The sequence below is a fragment of the Callithrix jacchus genome, chromosome 11 (assembly GCF_049354715.1).
Source record: "Callithrix jacchus isolate 240 chromosome 11, calJac240_pri, whole genome shotgun sequence".
Taxonomy (NCBI): Eukaryota; Metazoa; Chordata; class Mammalia; order Primates; family Cebidae; genus Callithrix; species Callithrix jacchus.
This window is the reverse complement of record NC_133512.1, coordinates 51,359,104-51,386,860: the sequence shown is the minus strand read 5'-3', so window position 1 is coordinate 51,386,860 and position 27,757 is coordinate 51,359,104. Positions and strand designations below refer to the sequence as shown.

The 27,757-nt window shown below is 38.4% G+C and overlaps 1 protein-coding gene across 31 annotated transcripts in view; it reads right to left on the bottom strand.

The window, feature by feature from the left end:
* Positions 1-27,757, bottom strand: part of COL28A1 (collagen type XXVIII alpha 1 chain) — a 196,372-nt gene that overhangs the window by 27,596 nt on the left and 141,019 nt on the right. For all 31 annotated transcript variants that reach the window (XM_017975339.4, XM_078342703.1, XM_078342705.1 and 28 more), the window contains 2 exons: positions 25,611-25,679; positions 23,402-23,470 (listed from right to left, as the gene is read on the bottom strand). In XM_017975339.4, the coding sequence (XP_017830828.2) occupies positions 23,402-23,470; positions 25,611-25,679 (138 nt within the window). The remainder of the gene's footprint in view (positions 1-23,401; positions 23,471-25,610; positions 25,680-27,757) is intronic.

The following is a 27,757-nucleotide window of genomic DNA, read 5'->3' as shown; positions in this document are numbered from 1 at the left end:
GAGGGAAAAAAAAAATCTCAGAGTAGCAAATTATCATGTTAGGATAATGTTCAGGAATTTCTTTTGCATGACTTCACAATATAAATATTTCTATACAACTGTTAACACTATAGATGTTCCAGACAGCTGGATTTCCCTATAACAAAGGCAATTAGTTTTCTTTTTAATCATTAGTTTCCTTTCAAAATACTTAAAGGCTTCCTATAACTTTCAGAGTAGACTATCTAGCTAAAAGTCTTTAGCAAATAAATCTACAACTGAGCTTGGCAGAGGTGAATGTTATCCAATCATACTTTAAAATGTATAAGTCTCAGGAAAATGACAATGATTTGAGTGTGGGTCAGCAGTAACTGCAGGAAATAACCTATTGGAGGTATAATTAAATCTAAATTTCAAACCCTGGTTAATCACTATATCACCACATTAGATGTGTCCTGATAAATATGTGATCATTTTCATTTTTCAGATGACTGCTTGTTCTCTGGAAGAAAAATTTCCAAAAATAATGCACATCTACCTGAATATTTTCATTGATTTATTTTTTGCATTACTGATACATCAGGAAACAATGGTTTTTCCTTCAAATGTTTTCTCAGTAAGGTGTGGCAAGAAAAAAAAAATAAATTTATAGATGATCGTAAAATGTAAAATGGACATCTGGCTGCTGCTCAGTGTGTAGAAAAGTAGAAAAAATGCTACTCTCATTCTTAAAACCCCAAAAACAAAAAATAAGAACTAATCTGTCAAGTCACAGCTTTTCTTGAATTATCATACAGCTATGGTTGCAGAGCTTGTTATACAAGCTGGTAAGAATTCAGCTAAAATTTTTAACAAGTTGCCAAAGGCTGAATGTGAAATAGCATGAGAGGATGGGATCCCTGGGAGCTGCAGGCACAAGGGGAAATCATACCTACTCACAGACTTTTCTCAGGGAGTCTGCCAGTGCTCAAGAGAAAGACTAGGGCCAAGACTAGGGTCAGGAGTAGGCTTTCCTTGTGGTGTCAACCTGGGGAGGGAAGCGCAAACAGACTGACATGTCTCAGTCTGTTTGTGCTGCTATAACAAAATATCATAGACTAGGTTGCTTATAAACAGTAGCAGATTATTTCTCACAGTCCTGGAGGCTAGAAAACCCATGACCAAGGTACTGACAAATTCAGCATTTGGTAAGGATCCATTTCCTGGTTCATAAGTGGCACCTTCTTGCCGTGTCCTCACATGGTAAAAGGGACAAGGCAGCTCCCTGGGGCCTCCTTTATAAGGATGCTAATCCCATTCCTGGGAGCAGAGGTGACCTGATCACCTCCCCAAGGCTCTACTTCCTAACATGATGGCCATGGGGGTTAGGATTTCAACATGTGAATTTAGGGACCATATGAATTTCCAAACCATATTCTGTTTCCTTTTGAAGGAAACTGCATAAACCTTGCAAGAATGAATCCTGGGCCCAGATCTTTAGAGATGCCCTACTAGGGTCAGAAAACCAGGCCTAGACCATCAGAGGCCTCCTGTGGGTTTGCTGGAACCCATTAAACTATACACTAAAAAGGGTAAATTTTACTGCATATAAATAATCTTTTACTAAAGAATAAAACAATTCTTTAAAAAATAAAAAGAACTAATTGAACACTTGGCAAAATTTAAGCGAGTTCTATACATAAAATAGTTTTGTATCAATGAAAATTTTCTAATGTTTATCATTGTACTGTGTTACATAAGAGAATGTGCTTGTCTGCAGCAAAAATACTAGTGCATTGGGGTAAATGGGCACCATATCTGTATTTTACTCTCAAGCGTTTCAGAAAAATAACATGACACATACATATACATATACACACAAAGTGTTCGATACAGCAAACATGGTATTATTTACATTTAGAGAATCTGGGTAAAGGATGTATAAGAATTCTTTGCATTATCTTTGGAACTTTTTTTGCAAATCTGAAATTATTTCAAAATAAAAGTTTAAGTTTAATATATAAAGTGAGTGAATGTACCAAATGGTTGCAAAAAGATGTCATCTATCATTGCTGCAGCAGCTAAAGTATATGAGTATACGGGTACTTTGCCTACTCAAAGTTTGGCAGCCCAAAGGCAAAAAGAACATCGAAAGACCCAAAACAAAGATACAGGTGTGGATTTCTCCCTAAGCAGAGACAGCTTCTGTTCTTTGAATTCAGGAGGCTTCTACTGCTACCGGAAGCCTCTATATTTCCCTAGAATTTATATTCATACCAATTTCAGTTCAATGTTTTAAACCAGCAGGATTGTCCAGTTGGACACAGTTTATAGGTCTGATGCTGGCTATCTACCCCCAGCTTGTGACTTCTATCTACACAGGGATAACATAAATGCTAACAGAGAAATAGGACATCAGGGCTGGATTGCAAGAAAAGGAATCTTTTCCCTTCCTGTTCGAGTTCACGCCTTCCCAACGTTTCTCTTTCATCTCATATGTAATAATAGAGGTAATTATTTATAACACACTACTTATTTCTAAGAAAAGATATGTATTTTACATTTACAAAACTTACTAGGTGGTTCACTCTAAAGGAAAAAAAGAAATGAGCTGTTCTTGGATTTTGGCACTTGTTTATTGCCTCAGACTGAAATGTGGAAGGTGAGAGGAAAAAACTGATGTGGGCTGGGCATGGTGGCTTACATCTGTAATGCCAGTACTTTGGGAGCTTGAGGTGGAAGAATCGCTTGAGGCCAGGAGTTTGAGACCAGCCTGGCCAACATGGCACATTCCTGTAGTTCCAGCTACTTGGGAGACTGAGCCAAGAGAATCGCTTGAACTCAGGAGATGGAGTTCTGCAGTGAGCTGAGGTCATGCCACTGCACTTCAGCCTGGGCGACAGGCTTTAAAAAACAAACAAAAAAACCAGCTATAGTACCTGAATGGGATTTTGGCCTAAACCCAGGCTTAATTGAGTGAAAACATTTCACCTTTTAATCTTTCATCTGTGTACTCTTTTCCTTTTACTGTTAAATTGCTTTCTTCCTTATCATTTTCCAACTTTTGAGAAAAGAAAAAAGGCTAAAGTCAATAATATCAGAAGGTGTCCAATGGCCAGTATTTTCAGTTCAAACAGAAGCTTGGGTTTCTCCTCCATCAAGATTTGCAGTCTGGTCTGATAACTCATAGAGACCTGGTTACACATTACAAACAAATGAAACTTCTGGCTAACTCTCAGTTATAGGTCAATTGAAACATGCTTGGTTGAGTGCACTTGCAGTAAAAGCTCTGGGAAGAGGAAGCATTTTACTTTAGTGCAAAATTTTCTTTGCTGCGATGCAATCATGCAACCATATTAAAAGTTTAAACCCATCCCCACTACTTTTTCATGGCTCCAAAACATCCCAGAATAAATAATTTTACCATTTTTTCCCTCTATTTCTCTTCTAGTTTGCCTGTCCTCTTTTCTGATTACAGTATTGCTCATTAGGAACCAGGGAAAGTGTATATTTTGAAACTGGGAGTAAAAGCCTTCTGCTAGCTTAAATAAAAAAGCCAGTATTAAGATGTTGACTTAGTGGGTTAATGGTAGTTAATAAGATGCAGTGACCTACCTGAATAGTCAAGTCGCATTTGGCCCGGAATCCAGGAACTACCTTTGTGTTGAAAGGAACTGTTTTCTGCTTTGTGAGTACAGCTAATTCACTTGAAAAGAAAAATGTACTTTCTCCTTTGTAGTACATAAAATTATACATATTGATAGAAGGAGCTTATCCAGAGACCCCTTAGAGCAATCCAATGGTCTGCCATAGAAGCAATCCAACTTCTGCCTGAAGTTCCGATCCTAATTCTCCTATTGTAACTAGCAACTGCCATGTTTTGTGTGCCTATGTGCAAAGGACTGAGCTAACATACTCATTTAATTTTTGTGATAACCTGGAAGCAAGTATATACATGACAAAACAAAGGCTTTACTAATGCTTTCACTCAAATGCAAAGCTGACAGTCCCTCCGAACAAAGGTTTTGCTGGTTTTCATTCCCTGATACTATCTTGGTGTAGAGTAGAAGCCAGGCAGTTTCCCTTTCTCTAACTTGATAATCAATAGTTTCTCGTTTCTTAAAATCACTTTCCTTTGTGGAATTGAATTCCTCTAACTTAATGTCCCATTTTGATATGTTAACATTCTCTAATGGGACTAAGACAGCCTAATGCTTGTTCAATAAAGCACCCTATTTGGTTGGGAACTGAATCAATGAGTAAGTTACTTGTTATCAGACAAGCCATTTGCTGGAGTGTAGCCCTGGCTCATCTGGTACCTGGCCAGAATACAATCCTGATGGGCTTAATGGAACAAAAACATGGCTTCATTATGTTTGATTTTCATTTAAATGGCGATCTAGTCCCATTGTGTCTGGTGAGAGGCAGAGAAATAGTTGACTTTTTATAGATTCAGGGACTGATTTTGAGTCTGTTCCTAAAAACAGTTTAAAACCTGCACCTTTTGTATCACTTCCCCTCTCTCCATGGCCCTCAATAAAGGGCTTTTGTTAATAACCTAAGAACTGTCAGCCATGTATCGCAAAGGTTTTCAGAAAAGCTCCCATGGAAATGTCCATGTACTGGATCAAGATGCTGCTGCCATTAATACTGATGGCTGTATCTGTTTTCTATTGCCGCTGTAATTAACCACCATGAATTTAGTGGTATTCTGTCTCAATTCTGGAAGTCAGAAGTCTGAAATCGGTTTCACTGGGCTAAAGCCAATGTGTCAACAGGGCTGGTTTTCTCTAGAGGCCGTAAGGAGAGAATCTATTTTCTTTATTTTTTTCAGCCTTTGGTGGCCACCTGTATTCTACAGCTTCCTTCTATCTTCCTGCACTCCAGTCTGTTTCCATCACCACACTGCCTCTTTCACAGTCTCTTCTCCTGCTGCCTTTCTCTTATAAAGGACATTTGGGCCTCATATTCAGGCCACCCAGATAATCCAGGATAATCTCCCCATTTCAGGATTCCTTCTGCCATTTGAGGTAATATGCACTAATTCCAGGGATTCAGATGTGGACATCTTTGAGAACCATTATTCAGCTACCACAGTGGCTTCTGCTCTATTTATGTAAAAAAAAGTAAGATAATAATTATATTGTCTGTAATTTACCTTAATACACTTCCATTTAGATCATATCACGAATATGTATACGTGCAAGTTAACTTAATTTGCACTCTAGGGGTGCTGAGTTAACACTGAAAATAGTGTATTCAGTAGTCTGTACTCAGGCATGTGCTTCAACTATTGCTATCTGGATTCACTCTAGAGGGATAAGAAAAACAATTTATCTTTGGTAAAATAAGGAGTGTTTAAGATGTGGTAGCTAGAAATGTTGTACAGGTACCTTGACCCCTGCACAAATTGGTCATAAGAGTGAGGTCACCCACCAGCCAAATAGGGCACCCAATTCTTGAGCTTTATTTGGAACAAGTGCCTCCTACTCTCATCCCATGATGAAGAATCCCTTCATCTGATGTGACTAAAAGGTAAATCGATCCTGTCATGAGAATATTATTGCATTTGCCTCAGAGTGTTCATTTTATGTAAAGTGCTTTAAAAAATATAGAATTGGAACTTTGACCAGTCTTAGTAAAAGTGTTTATGTCTGCTTATAATAAATAACTAAACACAGGATAGAATTCTGTCAGAAATTTGTTTTAATTGAAACATGCCATATGATAGTAAAGTTGTCTAGAAGGAAGCAGGTACTCCTTCTGAATTCTATTCTTCAGTCTAGAAGGAAGCAGGTACTCCTTCTGAATTCTATTCTTCAGAGGCCATTCTTCTGATAGTCGTCAAACAGAATCTAACAAATTATAAATATCAAAATTGGCTTAGCTCAGCACTCAATACTTACAGTCAAATGTTCTCCATTTGGAGACTGTTTCCTGCAATCATTTTCTTAAACTTTTAGCTCTCGCTTCCATTTTTCTGTATATAACCACTAGCAGATGATAAAGTGATTGGACAAGTAGCAAAGGAATATTTGCCAATAATCTCAGCAACAGTCAAGCCACTTAACTATGTTGATTGCTTCATGGACACATGCTCACAATTTTTATTTTCTAGCCAATTCACAGAATTTATTCCTGTTTTCTGACAATAAAATTGTTCCTAGTTTAAATCCTAGAGTTAAATACATGGATAGGTCATAGTGCAAAGCGTGCCATGGTTTTGAGGGGCTTTTCCAGCTGGACTCAGTTGCATACATTAACTTGTCCTGCCCTCCTTTCTAAGCAGCTGTCTGTAAAACCTGCCAAATTTCATGAATGCCTCACATGGCATTTGAATATACTCACACCACAAGTGATAAATACAGAGACACAGAGTTGGCATTATGACAGTTGACTCTGCTAGAGATAAGGACGTCTGGAATGCTCTCTTTGCTGGCCATCTGCACGATGCCATTTCCTTGTCCCCCTGGGTGTTTAGCGGTTTGTGTGTTTGGCTGTCAGTTTGCCTGTAAATACTCTGATGTCTGTGTTGGTGCTCCCTGTATCCTCAAGGTAGGTTTCTGCGAGGGTCCCTTACTTTTACCTTCATGTTATCCTTTGCAATCGTGTCCACTTCTATGACTTTAGTGGTGACCCTATTGGGCAAATCTCCAATTCTCTAGTCTCTAGTCTTAGCCCTGTCTCTTAGATCGAGGTCTAACTTCTTATCTACTTTTTATAGTTTTCCACATGCTAGCCATTTCAGAACCAAATACATCAAATACACCCCAGCCACATCTGCTTTTCACTTTTGGCTTTCCCTTCTCCATTCACGTACCTCAGTTTCCAGGCTCAGGATTCTCTCTGTGTTCTGGCCTCTGTGCTTCCTGAACACCCTCATGCAGTTTGTGGGCAAGTCTTAGCTTCCCAAACACATCCAAGAAGTCTTCGTTTATCTGCCCTCACCTCAGCCAAGAGTGATATTTTCCATATCAACCCACACTTTTCTTATTTCATGTGTCTCATAACAGGCTTGGATGCTCACAACCTATCTGTCCTACTTATCATAAACTCCCAAGGTGGACACATTTCTCCTTATTAGCCTTTCTACCTTCTGAGTGCCTATTTCAGGGTTCTGTATATTGTTCTGAGTTAGAGAGAGTAGATGTAGAGGTTGGCTATCTTTTTGGTAGAAGTTACCTAGAGATTATGCATCCTAAATTTTGTCTTGTTTAGCCTGGGTTCCTCTCAGGAAAGCAGATTTCATGACAAACTTTTGGGGTTCAACATGGAAAAGAAATAATAAAATAGGGATGCATGGAAAAATACCATCCAATAATTCAATTATGTGGGCCAATTGAAAGAAAGGTTTACAACCAGATTCTCTGGACCTGGGATCTGGAGCTGAGTCGAGGGCCTCTTTATTAAAAAGCTCTGTTAGCACTGGCCTCTGAGACAGTTAAACAAAGCAGATAAGGGAATTACCACAAGTTAGAAAACCACTACACTTCATTGAAGCTGACTGCATAGACCACTTCAGCAGCACTGCCAGTGTGCAAGGCCAGCTGGAACTGCTGACCTGTGTGGCCACAGCCACTACCACAGCAGCAGGAATGGGGCCTCCAAGCAAAGCATTCAATTCCTCATGTATACTTTTATGAATGAAAGGATTCTATAAAACATTGTATGCTTTTCGAATTACTCTTCTCTTTTCCATCTATCAGTTCATTAACAGACAAGAATGAACTCCGAAGCAGTGAAAGGGCAAAGCCCCCTTTGTGCTGATTTAATACTAGGGTAGGTTAAACAATGGCCCCTAGATATCCAGGTCCTCATCCCTGGAACCTCTGAACTCTATTATCCATGGAAAAAGTTAAGGAGTGTGGTAGGGTATATTATCCTGTATTATCCATGTGAACCCCAAACATAATCACAAGTAGTATTCTAAGAGTAAAGCAGAGGGAGATTTGACAGACAGAAGAGAAGAAGGCCAATGCAACAGAAACAAAGGGAAGCAGAGTCAGACAGAAAAGATGGAAAACTATTGGCTTTGAAGATGGAAGGAGCCACAAGCCAAGGAATATGAGGAATGTGGCTCTAGAAGCTAGAAAAGACTAGGAAATGAATTCTCCCCTAGCAGAGTCTTTATGGGCAGGTGCCCTTCAGAATGTTGTAGAATGCATTCTCATGTGTGGTGGTAGGGGATTTGAAGACGCCCTTCTTATTTGAAAGATCAAGCACACGCCCAGCAACTCCTTCATCTTTGGCATTATGATTTTTTCTTGTCTGCTGGATTGCTTTCATCAGCATACCACATACTGCAACACCTCTCAGCTTAAAAAAACCTACCTAATCACACTAATTGCTCCCTCTATAATTCCATGTCTATACTTTCTTTTCACACTTGTCTTCACTTCTTTCTTATCATTTTCTGTTTTTAAAATTTCTTATTTTAAAATCATTTCAAACTTACAGGAAAAAATTACTAGAATAATATAAATATTTTCCATATTCCTTTTACTCTAATATATCAATTAAGATTTTCCATATTTTTTTATGTATCCCTCTTTCTCCTAGTTTCCCATGGGATATGTGAGCATTGCTGTATGTGTGTGTGTGCGTCCACAGCTCTTGAGAAAGTCACCAATGACTTCCAGGTTGTCAAATCTAATGATCATGTTTCAGTTCTCATCCAGTCAGCAGCACCAAAATCAGCCCTCCATGAAACACTTCCTCACTTGGCTTCCAGGACACCTCTTTCTCTTTCTTTCTCTGTCTACACCACTGGCCACTCTTTCTCAGCCTTCTTTACCAGGTCCTCCTCATCATACAAACCTCCAAATGCTGGAGGACCCAAGGCCCAATCCTTGGATTTCTTCTTTTCTATATATACTTTCACTCTCCACATGTCCTCCTCATCCAGTCTCAAGACTTTAAATGCCATCTATAAATTGTTAAATAAAATTTATATCTCTTGCCCTGACCTCTCCCCTGAGCTCCAGATTTCTATCCTCAAATACCTGCTTAGTAAGTCCATTTAAAGGTTTAGCTGTACATGCCCAAGTCTGAATTGCTGATTTCTTAACACCTACCCACCTTCATTCTTCCTATTACATAATTTCACCTTTCCAGTTGTTCAAGCCAAAAACCTTAGTTATCCTTGACTTGTTTGTCTATGTTATACCCCATATTCAGTCCAGAATGCAACCACCCCTTATCAGTTCCACCATCACCACCCTGGGCTAAGCCCACACCACCTCCTGCTCGCACTTTGGCAATAGATTTCGATCTTACCTCTTTGGTGTTGTCCCCTTAAAGCCCATTTGTCACCTACTGCCAGAATCATCCTTTTAAAATATGATTTATATAGAGTCACTCCTCCGTGTAAAACCTTTCAAGAACTTCTCATATCACAATGTTCACTGCATTCTAAATTGTCACTGATGTCCCTCAAATATGGTAGGCATGGATTCTTATTTCAATCCCTAATTGAGAAACCCCAAAATTTCTTCTCCCTATTTCCAGAGCTTCTACCCCACTTCTAAACATGCAGGATACAATGTTAAGAGCCAGGAATGCAGGGTACAGAAGGACAAATAACAATGCTAATAAGGGAGGCTTTTCAAAAAAATAAGCGAAATGTGTAGTGAAGGGATTCTCCCAATGGATGTGGTGTTGCCCTGAGTCTTCCTTTAATTCATACTTTAAAATCTACCATCAGTACAGCTGGTTACTCTGGGAAACTGTTTTGCACCTTGACTTAGATTATTAGGATTAGTCCCAGCTCATAATTTCATCATTTGAATACCAAGGTTAAAGAGCAGGACATTTTGCTTCTTCCCATCAAGGCTTGTTGCAATGCCATTATCTTATGCAATGAGAAGAGAGGTAAATTATAAATACCTCTATTCTATGGCTCAGAAGAAATGGACTCATTTTAATGTGTGGTATATGGGAACTCTTACTAGTTCCCAATCCCATCTCATGTATTACTTTTTATGCAATACTTTTATCACAAATACAATTCATTGTTCAATTAGCAAATGAGAATGTATGTAGTAGTCTCATATTTAAAGAAAATTGCTTTGTACAGGTATTTAGAGAATCAAACAAGGGTGATATAGTTCTATGAGATGAGATGAAAATGTTGACACCAGCTCTATCAGGTACCAAATAAATATCAAGGCAAAACACAAAACAAGACCAACTTATCTTTTATAAAGTAAAGGGACAACAGACTCAATCCATGGCTCCTTATTTTCTCCCCTACTATATGTTTTGATATTTTCTTGCCAAATGGATATAAGAGAATGTGGATGGAGACTTTATAGAATCTTATCTCCATGCATAGGGGCTTTAGCTGTGACAGTCACTTCTATCTTCAGCACTTACCACAGTACCCAGCACATAGTAGATGCTTATTACTATTTGTTGAATAAATGCTCTGGAAGATGGACAAGATTATAAATACTAAGGAAAACTACAGACAGGACTCATTTTTTTCCCTTGGATAGCTACTGTGTATCAAGGTATATGTTACAACCTTGGCCGAAGAGTGTGTATACACTGTTATTTAAGTATATACATAGCAGGAAATATAGCAAATATGATTGTTTACAAAATCACCACAGTATGGTAATTTAAGAAGGAGGGCAGATTGAGGTCTGGGAAGATTTATTTCTTTCTAAAGCTGGCATAATAATCACAATGGGAACTAGTAACATCAAATTTCATTTTTCAAAACCAACAGAAGTCAGTTGGAGAACTTTCAGAAGACTAGTATTCTTATAGATTAATCTATTTTCTGCTTTGAAACCTAAGAGGTACCATTTAAAGGCATAATTGCACATGCCTTTTATAAAGCCTTGTAAAAGCTCACTGTCTTTATGCCAACGAGGAGGAATTATAATGAATGTGTTAGGACCACTCTCTAAATGTCGTACCTCAAATATGAAAATCTGTCCATTTCCAAGACTTAAGCTTTCTTGTAGAAACCACAGAATTGTTAAAAATCTAACGAGAGAGCATCAGGTGTCTCATTATTTCAAATTTAATTATTAAACTAAGAGGATCATGGCAAGTGCAACAATATTGCACAATTGGCTGATCTAGTGACAGGCAATGATGGAGTAAGGTTCCTCTGCCTTAGCTCTTTAATCTATTAATATGAGTCCTTAAAAGTAGGACCCAGATCATATCAATCAAGAATTTACTGAATATATATCCTATCACAAGGCAAAACCAAAGCATATAAAAGAACCACCAGATGCAATACCCTTAGGTTTATTCATGTCAAACAAGTACGTTCACTTTTACTGCATTCCTTGTGATCCTGCTGCTTTATAGTAATAAATAATTTGATCACAAAAGTATCAGTTTAAGAAAGCCAAATCCAGCTCTACCAAGTAGGTGGCTACCTATTCGTCAAACCACATATAACAACCTGTACGAGTGAGATACTTCCACTATTGAACACTAGGATTTAGAAAAGAATCACTTCACAAGTTTAGGGTTCTCTTTAATAACAGAATCCAATAATTGTTTGTTGAATTAAAGTATATATGAATGAGCCATTCTGTGGGTCTAACAGTATGACTGCAGGTGGAGTTTGATCATTATCCACGAAGTAGCCTCCACACATTCACTCAAGTGTTCCTTACTTTGCTTATTCATTCAACAAATATTTATTAAGTGCCTACTATATGCCAGACACTGTGCTGGGAATGAGAGGTGGATAAAAACACAGCCTCTGCTCTCACAGAACTTCTTTCTACTTGGAGATGACAGATAATCAACAAAGAAAGAAATATTTTCAGATAATGATAGTGCTATGAAAACAATAAAACAGGATAACATGACACAATGATGGAGAATGGGGTAGGGGCCGGATAGTGGGGTCAAGGGTGATCTCTCTAAGGACATAATATCTGAGCTAATACTTTCATAAAGAGAAGGAACCAGCCATGTCGAACACCAAGATAGAAGAAACAATAGTGCAAAGGCTCAAAGGAGTGAATACTGTTTTTGAGGAACAGGATGAAAGCCAATGTTCTCTGACTGTATTGAGTGAGACAAAGTAAGATGCAAGATAAAGTCAATGAGGTGGACAGCATCCAGATTGCAAACAACTTTGTAGTGGTTTTTTTTCTTTTTTTATCTTTAAAAAATATTATAGGAATACTTTAGAAGCTTTTTAAGCAAGGAAGTGATATGGACTGAATTCTTTTTTTAAAATAATATTCTTTTATTATTGCATTTTAGGTTTGGGGGTACGTGTGAAGAACATGCAAGATTGTTGCATAGGTACATACATGGCAGTGTGGTTTGCGGCCTCCCTCCCCATCACCTTTATCTGGCATTTCTTCCCATGTTATCCCTCCCCAACTTCCCACCCCCTGCTGTACTTCCCCTAGTCCCCCCACCATAGACCCCAGTGTGTGATGCTCCCCTCCCTGTGTCCATGTGTTCTCATTGTTCAACATCCACCTATGAGTGAAAACATGCGGTGTTTGATTTTCTGTTCTTGTGTCAGTTTGCTGAGAATGATGGTTTCCAGATTCACCCATGTCCCTACAAAGAACACAAACTCATCATTTTTTTATGGCTGCATAATATTCCATGGTGTATATGTGCTACATTTTCCCTGTCCAGTCTATCATCAATGGGCATTTGGGTTGGTTCCAAGTCTTTGCTATTGTAAACAATGCTGCAATGAACATTCATGTGCATGTGTCCTTATAATAGAATGATTTATAATCCTTTGGATATATACCCAGTAATGGGATTGCTGGGTCAAATGGAATTTCTATTTCTAGGTCCTTGAGGAATCGCCACACTGTCTTCCACAATGGTTGAACATTTACAACCATTTACACTCCCACCAAGAGTGTAAAAGTGTTCCTATTTCTCTACATCCTCTCCAGCATCTGTTGTCTCCAGATTTTTTAATGATTGCCATTCTAACTGGCATGAGTTTGTGGGTTTTAAAAACCCAAATACAACTTCTGAAAATGAAAAATGTAACAGAAGCTAAAAATTCAATGGACTGGTTAAATGACAGATTTGATACAGCTGAAGAAATATTTAATAAACCAAAAAGAGAATGGAAAAAATCACAGCCATAATGTAGCAGAGAATGATTAAATTGAAAATATTTTTAAAATAGATATGTATAGATATGTAGAGAGAAAAGAACTAAAAGGCTTAACTAATTAAAGTTTCAGAAAGATGGTTAATTGGGCAGAGGAGGAAGACTAGGTCAGAAGCAATATTTGAAAATATAACGGAGAACTTTCCAGAAATCATAAAATATACTAGTCCACAGAATTAGGAATTCTAGTGAATCTTAAACAAGATAAACAAAAAAGAAATCTACATCTAACCACATGGTAGTAAGAATGCAAAACAATAAAAAAGAGGAAGCATCAAAAGCCACTAAGAAAAGAATAAATTACTGTGAAAGGAATAGGTAAACTGACAGATAATTTCTCGAGAGCAATAATGGAGACTAAATGACAGAGGAAAATCTTCCATGCACTCAGAGGAAAAACTATACTTGAAATTCTGTTCTTAGGAAAATACTCTTAAGAAGATGTCAAGGAGGAAAAAAGATACTTCCAGGCAAACAAAAATGGAAAAAAAATTGCTCTGGTAGAGTTTGACCAAAAAAATTCTAAAGAATACAATGCAGGTAGAAAGAGAGTGGTTTCAATCTGAGATGAAAGATGGATTAAAGTAAGAGAGAAAAGTAAATACATGAATTAATTTTAATAAATAGTGACTATTTACAAAAATAATATTTCGAGGGGTTAAAAACTGATTAAAATATAAAACGACATTAATAATATCAGGGTAAGGTAAATGGAATTTAAGTGTTAGAGGATTAAAAATAGAACACCAGTAAAATTTAACCAAAAGACAGCAACTACATTAATTTCAGATAATAAAAGACTTTAAGACCAAAAGCATTACTAAACACGGGGTCCTAATGAAGACATCACAACCAATTTCCTATTCTCTTTTCTTTTATTTCTTTTACCATTTTCTTCTTAATTCCCTTTCTTTGTCTCTCTAACTCCATTTCTCTTCCTTTTAATACTCTTTGCTCTTCTCATTTGGCTTTCTTATGAGGAGGGTAGACACTAGTTCCTGCATCACAGCCATGTTCATGATTCCCACTCTGACAATGTGAAGGTCATTCAGAAGAACTGCTACTGAAGAATTTTTGCAAGATCAAAGACAGATTGCTCTGGGGCTATCTTTATGGACTGCCAATTTGAGTCACAAATACTCAAAACTTCATTATCTTTCCTCTGTTAGAGATTCTCTAAGTGACCCTAAGCAGTTAATATACTTCATTTCCCCTCATTTCTTATAATTAAAATGAAAAGTCTTTTCTGCAACTAGGTAAGGAAAGGTGCTGATGGTAAAAAGCTGACAATTGTAAAGTTCTTAAGGTGTTTGTAAGAACAATACAAATCTGTTTAGATTACCTGCTATGTACTAATTTGTCACAGAGGACTGCAGTACAAAAGAACATGTCCTTCAACCAGTCAAACAGGAAAGAACTTGATTTGTCTTTGAATGTATGAGAAGTGATTATTATAGTCCCACCCAGGGGTGAGGCTACACATGCCAGCCCAGATCCTGCTGTTTTTCCTAGCAAAGCTAGCATTAGGTCAAAAGGTCACTAAATCCAACTGCTGGATTCTGAAGAACTGTACTTGGGGAAAAAGAACCGCTCTTTATATAATATTTCTATCTTATAAAAAAATTAATTATCAGGGAAAAAGAGAACTCACTTAATATACCTCACATGTCCATGTGCCAATTTTAAATTTCAATATGCAAATTAAATTTTTGAGTGACATTTGGTTTTTAAGAACTCAAACCAATCGGTTTCCTCTCTGACATCTACTCTGATTTGATTACTACCTAACGCATGATTACTTCAAGTAGGTTGTGTGAAGAGCAGCTCTGAGTGATTTCGGAGATGTTATTTAACATCACTGTACCTTAGTTTTCTATAGCCTACCTCATAGGATGGTAAGGCTTGAATAAAATAACACATCAAATTTAGAGAGTGTAATACAGCCCTACCTCTCTCCAGGAGCTCAAAGCTCTCAGTACTAAAAATACCTCTTATCTTGCTAAAAGGAGATAGAGAAAAATTTATACTATTAACTTACTTGACCAGCCACTGATGGGTAGGAAAAAGATAAAATGCCTTTTATAAATGTGCAACACTGAAATTCATGGGCTATAAAGGTGGTAGCAGCAGCTAGAAGTAACTTACGCATGTCCTTCACTTGACTTGGTTTTATACGGACAGAATCTGTTACAAGAATGAAACGAAATAAATAATATGGTGTCTACATCTTTATGTACTATACAGATATGAGTATGTAGGAGTTTAGGAGGAAGGAGAGAGAAAGGAAGAAATGAAGGAAAAGGAAAGGAAAAAAGACCAATTTAAACCAGCAGTACATGTATCATAATTATAAATTATGGACTATTATAGCGTGATGACTACTTTTAGTATATGACAGTTCAAATGAAATCTTTCACTAATTTTCTAACTCTTGGTGATATTTTAAAATCTCCTTTTCAAATATTCAGAATCCATACATGATACTAAACAATATCTTATCTTTATTACCAAGTCAGCAGTCATTTTTACTTTTCTTTTGGAATTTGAGAACTATAATAAACCTTGAGGTAGGGCACCCTATTTAATTCAAAAACACAATTTCAAAATTTGCTTTTCCCTTTTGGTTCATGGCAGTGTAAGGAGTGTGGTATTTCAGCAAATCCATGCTGGTCACTGTCATCACACAGGGCCTTGTTCATAGCAAATAGGCAAGAAATACAAGGCAGTAATAATGATTATCCAATTCCCACTCAATTGAGAACATAAAGTTTTCATTCCAAATCTGATTTGGAGAATTGGCTATGAAAAAGAGAAATTTAATAATGAGATTGGAAAGAGGAAAACAGCCTACTATATCCTCAGATTTTGACTTAAAATAGTTTTTAAATTATTCTTTCTCTTAACTGGCTTCAAGGAATGAAAGCAACTTGGCCCAGAAGAAAAATGAAAGTATGAACCAGTAAGTGAAAAATACAAATGGTCACAGATCCAGCCTCAGTTCATAAATGCAAATGTGCCCTGATGTGTACAACCCTACAGAGAATACTGTGAACTTGGTGCTTTTGGTTTTGGTTTATAACCCAGGTAATTGTTTTCAATTTGGTTTTAAAAATAATAAAAGGTATAAAGATATGAGATGCTTTCAATGTCTGTAACTAGATTTCTAGGTGATCCTTTTGATCACCAGGATTAATTTTAGCCACACCCTCAATGTCCTGCCACAATGGACTTGGCAGGCATGATCCTAAAACACCTAACTATTGAAAACTTGAAGCCTCTCATGTGGTCTCGACTCCTCCTTTTTATGTAGTGGAGTCATTGTGTGAATTCAAAAATCACAATAAGAGATAAGTCACAGAAATTAATTCAAAGAGAGTTTCTGGTGCAAGCAAACACATCATCTGTGCTATGCTGTTAATTGGATAACTTACTGTTTCTATTAATTTCTGAGGTGAGTTCAACTTGAATATGGTGATTGTACTATTATCAAGATTGGTTTTGTCTTTTTTTTTTTTAAATCCTGTTGTTTGTTTGCAGTCAAGAAGGAGAAAAAAAACTTTAACTTCAAATGCCGAAGTCATAATACTAAATATGTGTGTGTTGCTCCCTTCATAATATTAACAACCTTGTGCAGCATGATTCTAAGTTTAGAAGACAACAAAAAACTCCCCATGTCCATACTTCTTAACCTCTCTGCAGGTATTTACAACTTAGTGTATGTCAAACCCATCCCTGGCTTTTTAAAATAAATCAAATTCCTTTTTTCCCCTTAAGTTAGTTAAATTTCAATGAATAAATCACTTCTATCTGGCCTTTAAGCGTGGCAGTTTTCTGTGCTGTAATAGGTAGGTTCACTGTAACCACAAATCTAGTCAAGTGGATTCTGGAAACTCTTTGAAAGCAATCAGGTCACAAGTAGGAGCTAGGCAGAAGGTTGGCAGGCTCCATGTGAGATTTCCACCACAGAATCCTGACATTTTTCAAACATTAATTTTTCTTGTAAAGGGAAGCCAGAGATAGCAAAGACACCTGATTCTATAAAAAGAGCCCTTGGAGTCTAGACAAACACAGTTATTGCAGCACAACTGAGACTAACCAAAAGAAATCTTCCTAAGAAATGGCATTAACCTTAAACACAGAGTCAATAATCTAATAATGTTCCACATTATGCCCCAAATTCCTGAATCAGAGAGCTTTCGAGGGAGAAGCAATTTTCCGGTTGTGCCCATTTATGCCACACTATGCAAGGTGAGCTGAACCACCCATCTTCACACCCTTGCTTGGTCTCAAATATCACTGGCATCCCAAGCAATCACCCAGGTCTCCAAACCTTTACTTATTCTCCTACAGGAGCCTAATCACTGCTCCTCTTTTTCTCCTGAAATCAAGCTCTTTGTGCCAGCTTTGCCCCCCTGCTCTAATCCTCTCCCTGCTCATCTCTCCCCAGCCTTTGAATCATGGTGCTCCTACTCTCTGGCCCTGCCTTTGCTGTGGACATGAAAGAACATTTCCTGTTCTTTTCTTGGTCCTATCAAAAACCCCAAGCCCCCTCCAGCTCTTTGGCCAGTGCTCAGCCTGTCTACTCTGAAAATTTCTAAGTCATCCATGAGTACTACTGATGCTGTGTGAAATAAGTAAGAAGATTATCAAAGCTCTAAGTTTCTCTTTTTAGGATAGATGGGCTAAACACAGTCCTTATAGGCCCAGATGTCTGTGCCCAGAGTGTCAGGAGAATGATGGGGCATTTTGAAAGTTGCCATGGAGACCACCATACTTTCTGTTCTTTTCTGGAGGCACCAATATACTTCAGAGCAACAAATAACTTAAAATTTCCATATTTCCTAAAAACAGGTTAAATTATGAATGGCAGTAATTATTGACTCTTCACCAAACCTCTGATTCCTTTTCCTCCTGGGCATACAGTGACAACCTTTCCCAGCTCCTTTGCAATTAAGTACAGCCATACAACTAGTTCTCACCAACAAAATGTGAGCAGAGGGGATACATGTCAAGTCCTGGCCAAGAGTTTATGAAGCAGGTATACCCCCTTCTACATACTCTCTTCTCACCTTTTGGGTGTAAGTGGTAAAGAAGCCCAGCCAATAGAAGAACTATAAATGGAAGACAAGGTTTTCTAAAATTCTGTGTGGAAGAAAATCACCCACCAACTAGGAACACAAACATTGGACTGTAATGTGAGCAAAACCCTCTACTATTTTTCAGCCATCATACATTTAGTTGTCTGTTTGGTGTTGGAGCCATGCCTATGCTAACTAATGTAACCAACACATTATGCTTAAAAGCATTATATCACTTGAGAACTATATTAGAATTCTAGGCCTTCTCCCTGGAAAATACAAGAGACTAGCAGAAAGGGAAGGGAAGCAGGTAGGAATGATAATGTGAATAGCGGCAAACATTTTTCACATATATAACCATGTATTACGTACATTACACATACTATCTAATTTCAATTATTTCTCACAGCAACTTTAGGAAATAGTAGTGTATTATCCCATTACTCAGATGTGGATACTGAGGGAGAGGTAAAATACTCAGGAAGTGGAGAAGCCATGATTCAAATCTGTTGACTCCATAGCCCACACACTGACTGAATCTGTATCCCAGACACTTCATACATTTTTTTGTTTATAACACAGTGTATATTATCCCCATTTTAAAGATTAATAAGCTAAGATTCAACAAAGATAAATGGTTTACCTAAGGTTACAACTAGAAAGAATTGGAACCCAGATTCAGGCCAAGAACTGAACAGCTCTAAAGCCACAGAGGAATGAGTCCTTCATTCTCTTTCTCTTACACTATGGAGGTTAGAACATAGATGGGGGGAGAGGCCATGCAGAATGAGTTTCACCCCACTTCTGAGCTCCAGATGTCTCAGAGGTTATCTGTTAGGTCTGTGACTGTTTGAACACTGCAATCACTATTTGTCAGCTTTGGGGATGCCAGGGTTTCTGTTGGGTAGAAGTTCACCAAATTCCCCAGCATGTCATTGAGGCTATTTTTTAGAACTGATGACAAACTTGTTAGGCTTGAAATAGCCCCTCCTCTGCCATAGCCCAATAGGAGGTAACCTTAGCTGGGAGTGGATCAGTCATGTTCAAACCTATAAGAAGGACAAAAGCCAGTGGTATGGAAGCTAATTCTCTCAATGAATAAAGCATTTATGCAGAGCAAGAATTATAGTAGAGCCAGTCTACAAATCTACCTCAAAAAGTCTTTAAAGTCAAGGAGGGCTACCAAGAATTGTGTTTATATAAGGACTTCTGGGTCCTCTGAGAATAAGTACTAAGGGAATGTCAGGGCTGATCAGGACACTGGAACTGACTTAAACAAGGATGGAGAGAGGGAAACTGGCATAACTCCCAAGTAGAAATAAGAATAGGGGAGAAACCATTCATGTCTGTCCCTGTGCTTTTTTAACCTGGGCAATCCACCCTCTGATCACAACCCTCCTGGCCTCTATATAAGCTAGCCTCACAAGGGCTGCTTGGCATATAAAGGAATCCCTCCAGACCCAGCTCCATTCCTTCTCCCTCCTGACTTAATCTGTGGGACTTCTGACATACCTAGAATCTATATCTGGGTTAGTGCTGGAGGCTTACAGTGGGACAAGATGGTGGTACATATAATTTCCTGGCTTGTGATGTGAACCTGAAAGACCAAGGCCATTCTAGGATCAAAGAGCCACAGTCCCATATTCATCCATCTAAACAACAGATATTTGTAGTTAGGAAAAAGCACTGAGGCCCTGGAGGAGCTGGAGCTCCTCTGCAGTGAAGAGCCAGCTGGGCCACAGCAGGGCTGCCGAGGAAGGGCAGGGGGCTGCCGTGGAATTAAGTAAAGAGGGGTGAGCCCATCATGCTCACAAGGTTTCCCAGGATGAGAGCTGCCTCAGCAGCAGCTGTGGGTAGTCCTAGAGTCCCAGGAAAGGCAGGGAAAAGAAGTTCCCAGAAGATCATATTCTTCCACATGAAGAATCAAGAGAACAGGAAGAGGGCACGGAAAGGGAAGCCCTTCTACTCCCTCATTCCTTCTAGTCATGTCCATTCATTCTACAGATGGTAGCCAGAGTGAGTCTCTTCCAAACTTCCAAAGTTAGGTCATTCTTCTCTGACTTCCAGTTGCTCCTAGGATTAAGGCCAAACTCACTACTTGGTCTATAGGACCTGGCAAGGGCCCTGCCTGCTGCTGTAGTCTCAATTCACTCCATTGTGCCATCCCTCCATACTCTCCAGAACTCAAAGTCTAATTATTTTATAGCCTGTAAATTCCATGAGGACTAAGTTTATGTATTTTCACTTATGCTTTATATACTAGCACTTGGCTTATTTGCCTAACATAGGTGGTGCTCAGTCAGTATTGTTTGGTTGGTTGGTTGGTTGTTTGGTTGAATGAATGAATGACTAGCTGGTTAGGTGAATGCTGAAGCAAGTCACTTGTGATTGCAGCTACAGCCCTTATTTCAGCCATGAACAGAATGGGATAGAGAGACAGAACACAATTGAGGCTTCTGTGGTAAAGGTTAACAGCAACAAAGGTTTCCATCAAAGCCTACTAAGCAGACACACTAAGATTTCACTGATTCAAATGCTCTTTGGAAAGAGATAGGAAATAAGTTAATAAAGGAACGTAAGATATGAAATTTTACCTTTCCTATAGCCTTGAAAGGATTCAGAGGAATGCCACCAATTTTGTTTTTCAGTTCCTTCCTTTTAACATGAGGGTATTAGGTTGGTGCAAAAGTAATGGCAAAAACTGAATTACTTTTGCACCAACCTAATACAACCCAGGGTCAGGAAAATGAGTTGAAAGTCCTGAGGAAGTATCTCTGCCCTGCTGCCAGCTGAATGCCAGGCAGTCCAATATGTCTAGAGAGGTTTTTTTCTTTTCTTTTTTTTTTTTTTTTGAGACAGAGTCTTGCTTTGTTCCCCAGGCTGGAGTACAGTGACGCAATCTCAACTCCTTGCAACCTCCACCTCTGGGGTTCAAGAGATTCTCCTGTCTCAGCCTCCTAATTGGAATTACAGGCACATGCCACCACATCTGGCTAATTTTTGCATTTTTAGTTGAGATGAGGTTTCACCATGTTGGTCAAGCTGGTCTTGAACTCCTGACCTTGTGATCCATTCTCCTCAGCCTCCCAAAGTGCTGAGTGGCTTTTTTTGAGACAGAGTCTCACTCTTGCCACCCACGTTGAAGTGCAATGGCGCAATCTCGGCTCACTGCAACCTCTGCCTCCCAGGTTCAAGTGATTCTTCTGCCTGAGTAGCTGGGATTACAGGCACCAGCCACCATGCACAGCTAATTTTTTTAAGACAGGATCTCTAGCTGTCATTCAGGCTGAAGTGCAGTGGCACTATCTTGGCTCACAGCAGCCTCTCCCTCCTGAGTTCAAGCAATTCTCGTGCCTCAGCCTCCTGAGTAGCTCGGACTAGACAGGCACCACCACACCAGGCTAAGTTTTGTAGTTTTAGTAGAGATGGGGTTTCACCATGTTGCCCAGGCTGATCTCAAACTCCTGAACTTAAGTGATTCACCTGCCTTGGCCTCCCAAAGTGCTGACATTACAGGCGTAAGCCACCGTGCCTGGCCTAGAAACCAGGTTTCATGAGTGAGCCTTAGTCAGAGCTCACTGCTAAGCAGCATCAGGCTACAGTCCTAAGTGAAGGAGAAGCTTATCTCGTTTCTGATAAGAGAGGATACACGGCAGTTTTGATTTTGGTTCTTTCCTATGATGGGAGACTTTAGGATCTGGTTTCATGCAGGATGGAGTTTGGACACAGCATAACCCTGAGAGCATAAGGATGAGCAGGAAACTAGATAAATTACAGTTGGTGAGGATTAATTAACCACCACCCAGATGAGATTAAGAAAGTATTTCACAGATAAGAGAGGAGAGAAAACTGGCCCCAGGTGTAAAGTGGTGGTAATAATGCACTAATAGCATGTGTGAATTGAGCTTATGTTAGCGACAAGACCTGTGGTTTGACATAGGTTTATTCCCTAAACAAACTCATGCAAAACTCTGTGTACAGCACTACCACCTTTTATCCATAGAATTTAAAGATTAAGTCTGAGATTGGTATTGTTTATGATAAAGCAGAGTTTTGCTATATTTTCTTTCCAGGGCTTGTACAATATAAGCAACATGCCTATATGGCCTTTGCTTGGATACTCAGCCTGAGAGATGAACAATTGTTATTTAAAAGACCTGCTGTAGAAGCTATAGACATTGTGTGATAAAACTGGAGATTTAACATACATTCTATGAGTTCTGCTCTTGACTAAGCTTACTCTCTCTACACAGAAGGTGGTTTAATTTCAACATGGGATTTTTACATGTATTATCTTAAGCTCCTACTGTCTCCTATTAAGAAGTTCTGCTATTTGAAAAAGAGTTTATTTTGAATGTTTCCACATTTTTAGAATCAATCTCAATCATCCAGAGGTGAATAACTCAGTTTCAAAGCTTAAGTATGGTAAATAAATATATATATTACATATATAATAAAATGAAAAACCAGTTTATAAGAGGGGCAGCAGTGGAATAGGAAAAAAAGAAAGTGAACCGATAAGAAAAACAACATCCACATATTAGAAGAGGGAATTTTTTAGAGCTACATAGTCACCTTTAGATGTCAAATTTGTCTGCTGAGACATGAGAGACCCTGAGAGTCCCACCATGCTGGATAAGCTTGTTGCTGCTGACACAGAAACAAAGTGACATGCAGATGGTTATGAATTCCAGTAACACAGACTCAGGGCCTCAGAGGTTCTCACCCTGGCTGCTCAGAAGAATCCCTTGGAGAGCTTTGAAAAACACAGCACTCAAGCTCTGCTCCCAGAGACTCAGATTTTGTTTCTCTGGAAAAAAGGTATCAGTACTGTTCAAAAGCTCCCTAGGTGATTCCACTGTGAGCTAAGATTGGGAAGCCCTGGGCTACCACGGAGGATACAGGGGAGGCCGGGGTAGGGGGACAGCGGGGGAGAGAGAGAGAGAGAAGCTGAGTATAAATTCTCCATTCAATTCAGAAAGAGGGGAGAGCAACAAACCATAGAACAGTTCAGTTTTGTGGCAAGCAATTTATATAATGTTTAGCATTTGTTAAAGTATTGTACTCATATCATTTTTACACTTCCAGATGATGTCTCGAAATACTGGATGCCATTTAACTGCTAGGTTCACAATAAATCTATTTTATATTAGCCATTTTTTGTGTTAAAACCTCTTCTCCCCATCGCTCTGGTGAAACAAGAGGTGACTCTAGCACAACCCCATTCACTTACTTTAATTCCTTGTGATCCATAGCCACGGGGGCCAGGCGGGCCAGGCAAGCCTTTCTGCCCAGTATCACCCTGTTAGAAGATAGGGAGAATTTGAAGACAAAATATAAGAAGACTGAAGAAGAAACAATGTAAGTATTACTACTCTCAGCTTCATTCTTTCTTCAATCTGACCAGGACCTTCATGCTGCCTGTAAGGTACTTCCTATTTTACTTAAAATGCTTCCCCAATATTTTTAAGCCACAGAATTCTTTGCAAACAATACCTTAGATATAATCCAAATAAAAATTTAATAGTAGGCAAAGCTGCTTGGCCTAAGCAAAAATGAAGACCCAGGGCCTCATCTGCCTGGGCCCCTCTTGCTGCTCTACCACCAAGCCCAAGAACACCAGAGCTGCCCTGCACCATATATGAAAACCACTGACATGTGGATCCACATAGCCTTAACATGTTGTGCTCTTTCAACATGGAGTGCAACTTCACTGGGATTGCAGTTAAAGATTCAGTGGATATTAATGTGGATTAGTATCCAAATTTTTAGGAAAATATGTAGATGAAACAATAAGTAAGGATAGCATTTCCCAGTATGTGTTCATAAACTGATCCCATGTTTCTTTGGAAAGACTTTGTGGTGGAATAAGACTGGAAAATAGCACACTAATATAGTAGACACTAATATAGTAGATTAGTGGCTCTAACAGGTCCCACATTAAAGAAATTAGTGTAATGTTGCTTATCCCAGAAGTTCCTAAATTAACATTGGATGGAAGAAGCATTGAGAAATGCTAGGTTAATATAAGTTATTGTGTAAGTCAGTCTTTTTATTTCCAGTATAAAAAAAAGCTTGATTTTTTTTCTGTACATACATTTCAATTATCTGTTATGTAAACCCTCTAGTACATCTACTATTGTAACTGTTTTCTTGAGTACCTCTGAAGTACCTTCAAAGGGAGTGTAAGGTCACTGCCTGAAGTTCTCCAACTACACCTGACTGATTCATACAGTTTTCTACATCTTAAAAGGGAGATGTCTTATCTCTTCCAAACATTTTGACACCCTCCAACAAAACAAGTAAGCATAGTAATAGGAATACCTGCCCATTGAAAAAAAAAAACTTTTAACAGAAAAAAAATGACAATGAAAAAGAAAAATAGACCCATCTTCCATCACACAGTGAAATGACTACTAATATCTTGGGGGGCTCTTCCTCCATTTAAAGTGATCTAGAAGGTTCAAAACTAGCACACTGCCAAAAGGGGGTTGATGGGCAAAACAAAGACAAACTGAGAATCTTGGTAACTCTGGGATGCCAGTAAAATCTCTGACTCATAAAGCCTTTTCCCTTTTCTCTCTATGCATTTTTGGCATGAATATACCAATTCGAAATTTGAATTTGTGGTGGGTGATTCATCGACACTACTTTCCCTATTGAACATGCTTATTACTTCTTTAACCTACTTTTGAACAAATCAAAGAAATTTGTTGAGCAAGTGAATGAAAATTAAAACCATGTTTCTCAAACTCAGCACCTTTGACATTTCAAGCTGGGTCACTCTTTCTGAGAGGAGGCTGTTCTGGGCATTGTAGAATGGTTGGCAGCATCTCTGGACTTGACCTACACAACCAAAAATGCCCCTAGACATTGCCACATGTCCTCTGAGGCAGGGAAGAAAAACAAAGTCTCCCTCTTTGAGAAACACTGGATTAAAAGAATAAAAAGATGAATAACCACCAAGCTGAAGGAGACACAGAAAGGAGGGAAACTGGGCCAAAAAAAGTTGCTCTTGTGTTCTCTGGGGACAATCAGTCTAGACCCGTGCACTGAGGCCCTGTCAGAGTAGCTGTGGCCACACAGGGCACAACAGATGCATTAGCAGGTGACCTGTTAATGCATCCTGAGGCACCTCTGCCAAAGTAAAGATGTGCTTCTTGGCAATGGCACAGCCTCTAAGAAACCTAGAAATGTTCTGAGCACTTTGCAACTAAAAAGAGGCTGACTTGTTCATTTCTTTTGGGGAAGTGAATGGCTTTATAAACTCAAATGTTCTATTTTACTGAACGTTTACCTGATATGAAAAATAAGACTTTTCATCAGTCATCAAGAAAAAAATAAGTCAACACCAGTATGAACACTTACTATGCAGTTACTGTTGACTTGTTTGTCACTGATGGTATTTGACCCTCACACAGAGCACTGAGCTGAGGACTCACCTTTGGCCCTTGGGTTCCTATGCCACGAGGTCCAGAAGGACCTGGAGGGCCTCTGACCCCAGGCTCCCCCTGAAAAGATACAACAAATAACAAGTTACTAACTTTTTAAAGACTTTATATTTTTTCAATGTATATATATTTTAATACCAAAAACTTCTTGAATGTGACTAAGGTTCTAATTGAACCCTCTTTTCCTATATCTCTTTTCTTTTTCCACTTAGGCAATCTTCAAACATTGGATCCAGGTCCATTCCAAATTAATCAAGTCAATTAACTTCTTGGCAACATTAACTTTTCTCATTACTTTCTTCTCTGGAATTTGGAAAAGTAATTACTAGTATTGTGAATAGAGGATGGAAGAAGGGACAAGAATAAAAATAACCAATAAGAAATATAATCATATCCTGAGCTAGTTGCTTTTATCATTGTATGCAACAAAGCTTATGCTATTTGAATTAGGGATTGACTCTATAATATATCTGCCACCTCATTAATTGGAACTGCAGGGTAAACTCTACAAACGATTTTCAGTTTCACTAAGGCATGACAGCTTCATAGCCTGCAACTATTACCAGAAAATTGGTGGGACCTTATGAAGGTAGGTAAAGCCCTGTGGCTAGACCTACTAGAGATGCTAATGATGGCAAGAAGGAGAGAAATAAAAATTGCTTGATTAGCCACCTTCTGTATGCCCAAGACTACGCCACCCAAATTCATAAGTTATTTGATGTAATTTAGTCCTTATAATAATCCTGCATTATAATGTTGACCAGTTTATGTAACATCTCTGAACCTCAGTTCAGAGACATATGTAGACATTAATTTATCACATATGTAGAAAATAATATCTACATTTCATAGGGCTCAGAATTAAGTGAGACAAAGCTTGTAGGTGCTTCTATCACGATTGTTACCACAGAATAGGTATTTGGTAAATGTCAGCTCCACCCACCTATTTTATTAAAGTGGAAACTAGGGTTTACCCAAGTCTCCACAGCTATTAAGATGCAGGGCTAGAGGAATAGAAAAACAGGAACCCCCAATAATTGCTAGTGCAGCCACTTCGGAAAACATTTTGGCAGTTTCTTTTAAAGTTCAACGTAAATTTACCATATGATACAGTCATTTCACTCCTACCTATATATCCAAGGAAAATGAAAACATATGTCCACACAGAGACTTGCATATGAATGCCCTTAGTAGCATTATTCATAATAGCCCAAAACTAGAAACAACCTAAATGACCATCAACTGGTGAAAGGACAAAGTGCTGTAAATTCAGCAATAAAAAGGAATAAACTGTGAATACATGTTATAACATGAATGAACCCCAAAAACCTTATTCTGATGAAAGAAACCAGACATACTCTATGAGTCCATTTACACAAAATGTCCAAAAAAGGTTAACTCCATAGAAACAAAAAGCAGATTAGTCACTGCCAGGGGCTAGGGATATAGCAAAATGGATTAACTATAAATGGTCATGAGAGATTTTATTGGAGAGGTAAAAATGTTCTAAAACTGATTTATGGTGATGGCTGTATAGCTTAATAGTAAATTTAATTAAAGAATCATTGAATTGTATAGATAAATAGGATGAATTCTATAATGCATAAAATATGCCTGAATAAAACAATAAAGAAATAAAAGAACCAGGGTTAGGCTTTGAAATACCTCCCAAGACCTTTACTTTAGATCCTGTTTTGTCCATATCCTGTTACCAACTAAACAGCTTCTAGCTTTCAACAGTGCAAAAACCATAAATTATAAGAAATGTTGAAGTCATTTATCTAGAAAAACAGTCCATCTTTTAATTTACTTTCTACTTATAAACTCTAAAATACTTCTAGATAACACAAGCCCTTAAAAGGACAGGGGAAATTTTAAAATTGTACTTTATTACAAACTTAATTCTTTTAATGTCTACTTTCATAATTATGTATCTCTCTTTTGCTTACAGGCCACTTTTATTATACTGTCTCCATCTCTTCCACTTAGTACTCAGCTGCTTTTAAAGCTACAGGTTGTAATTATCTCTTTAACACCTCTCTCCTACTGACTCCCATCTTTGAATGTCCCTAAGTTCCTGCCAGCTGAAAGGATCACTCCAACATCAAGAGCTCCAAGTAGAGAACATGAAAACCCTC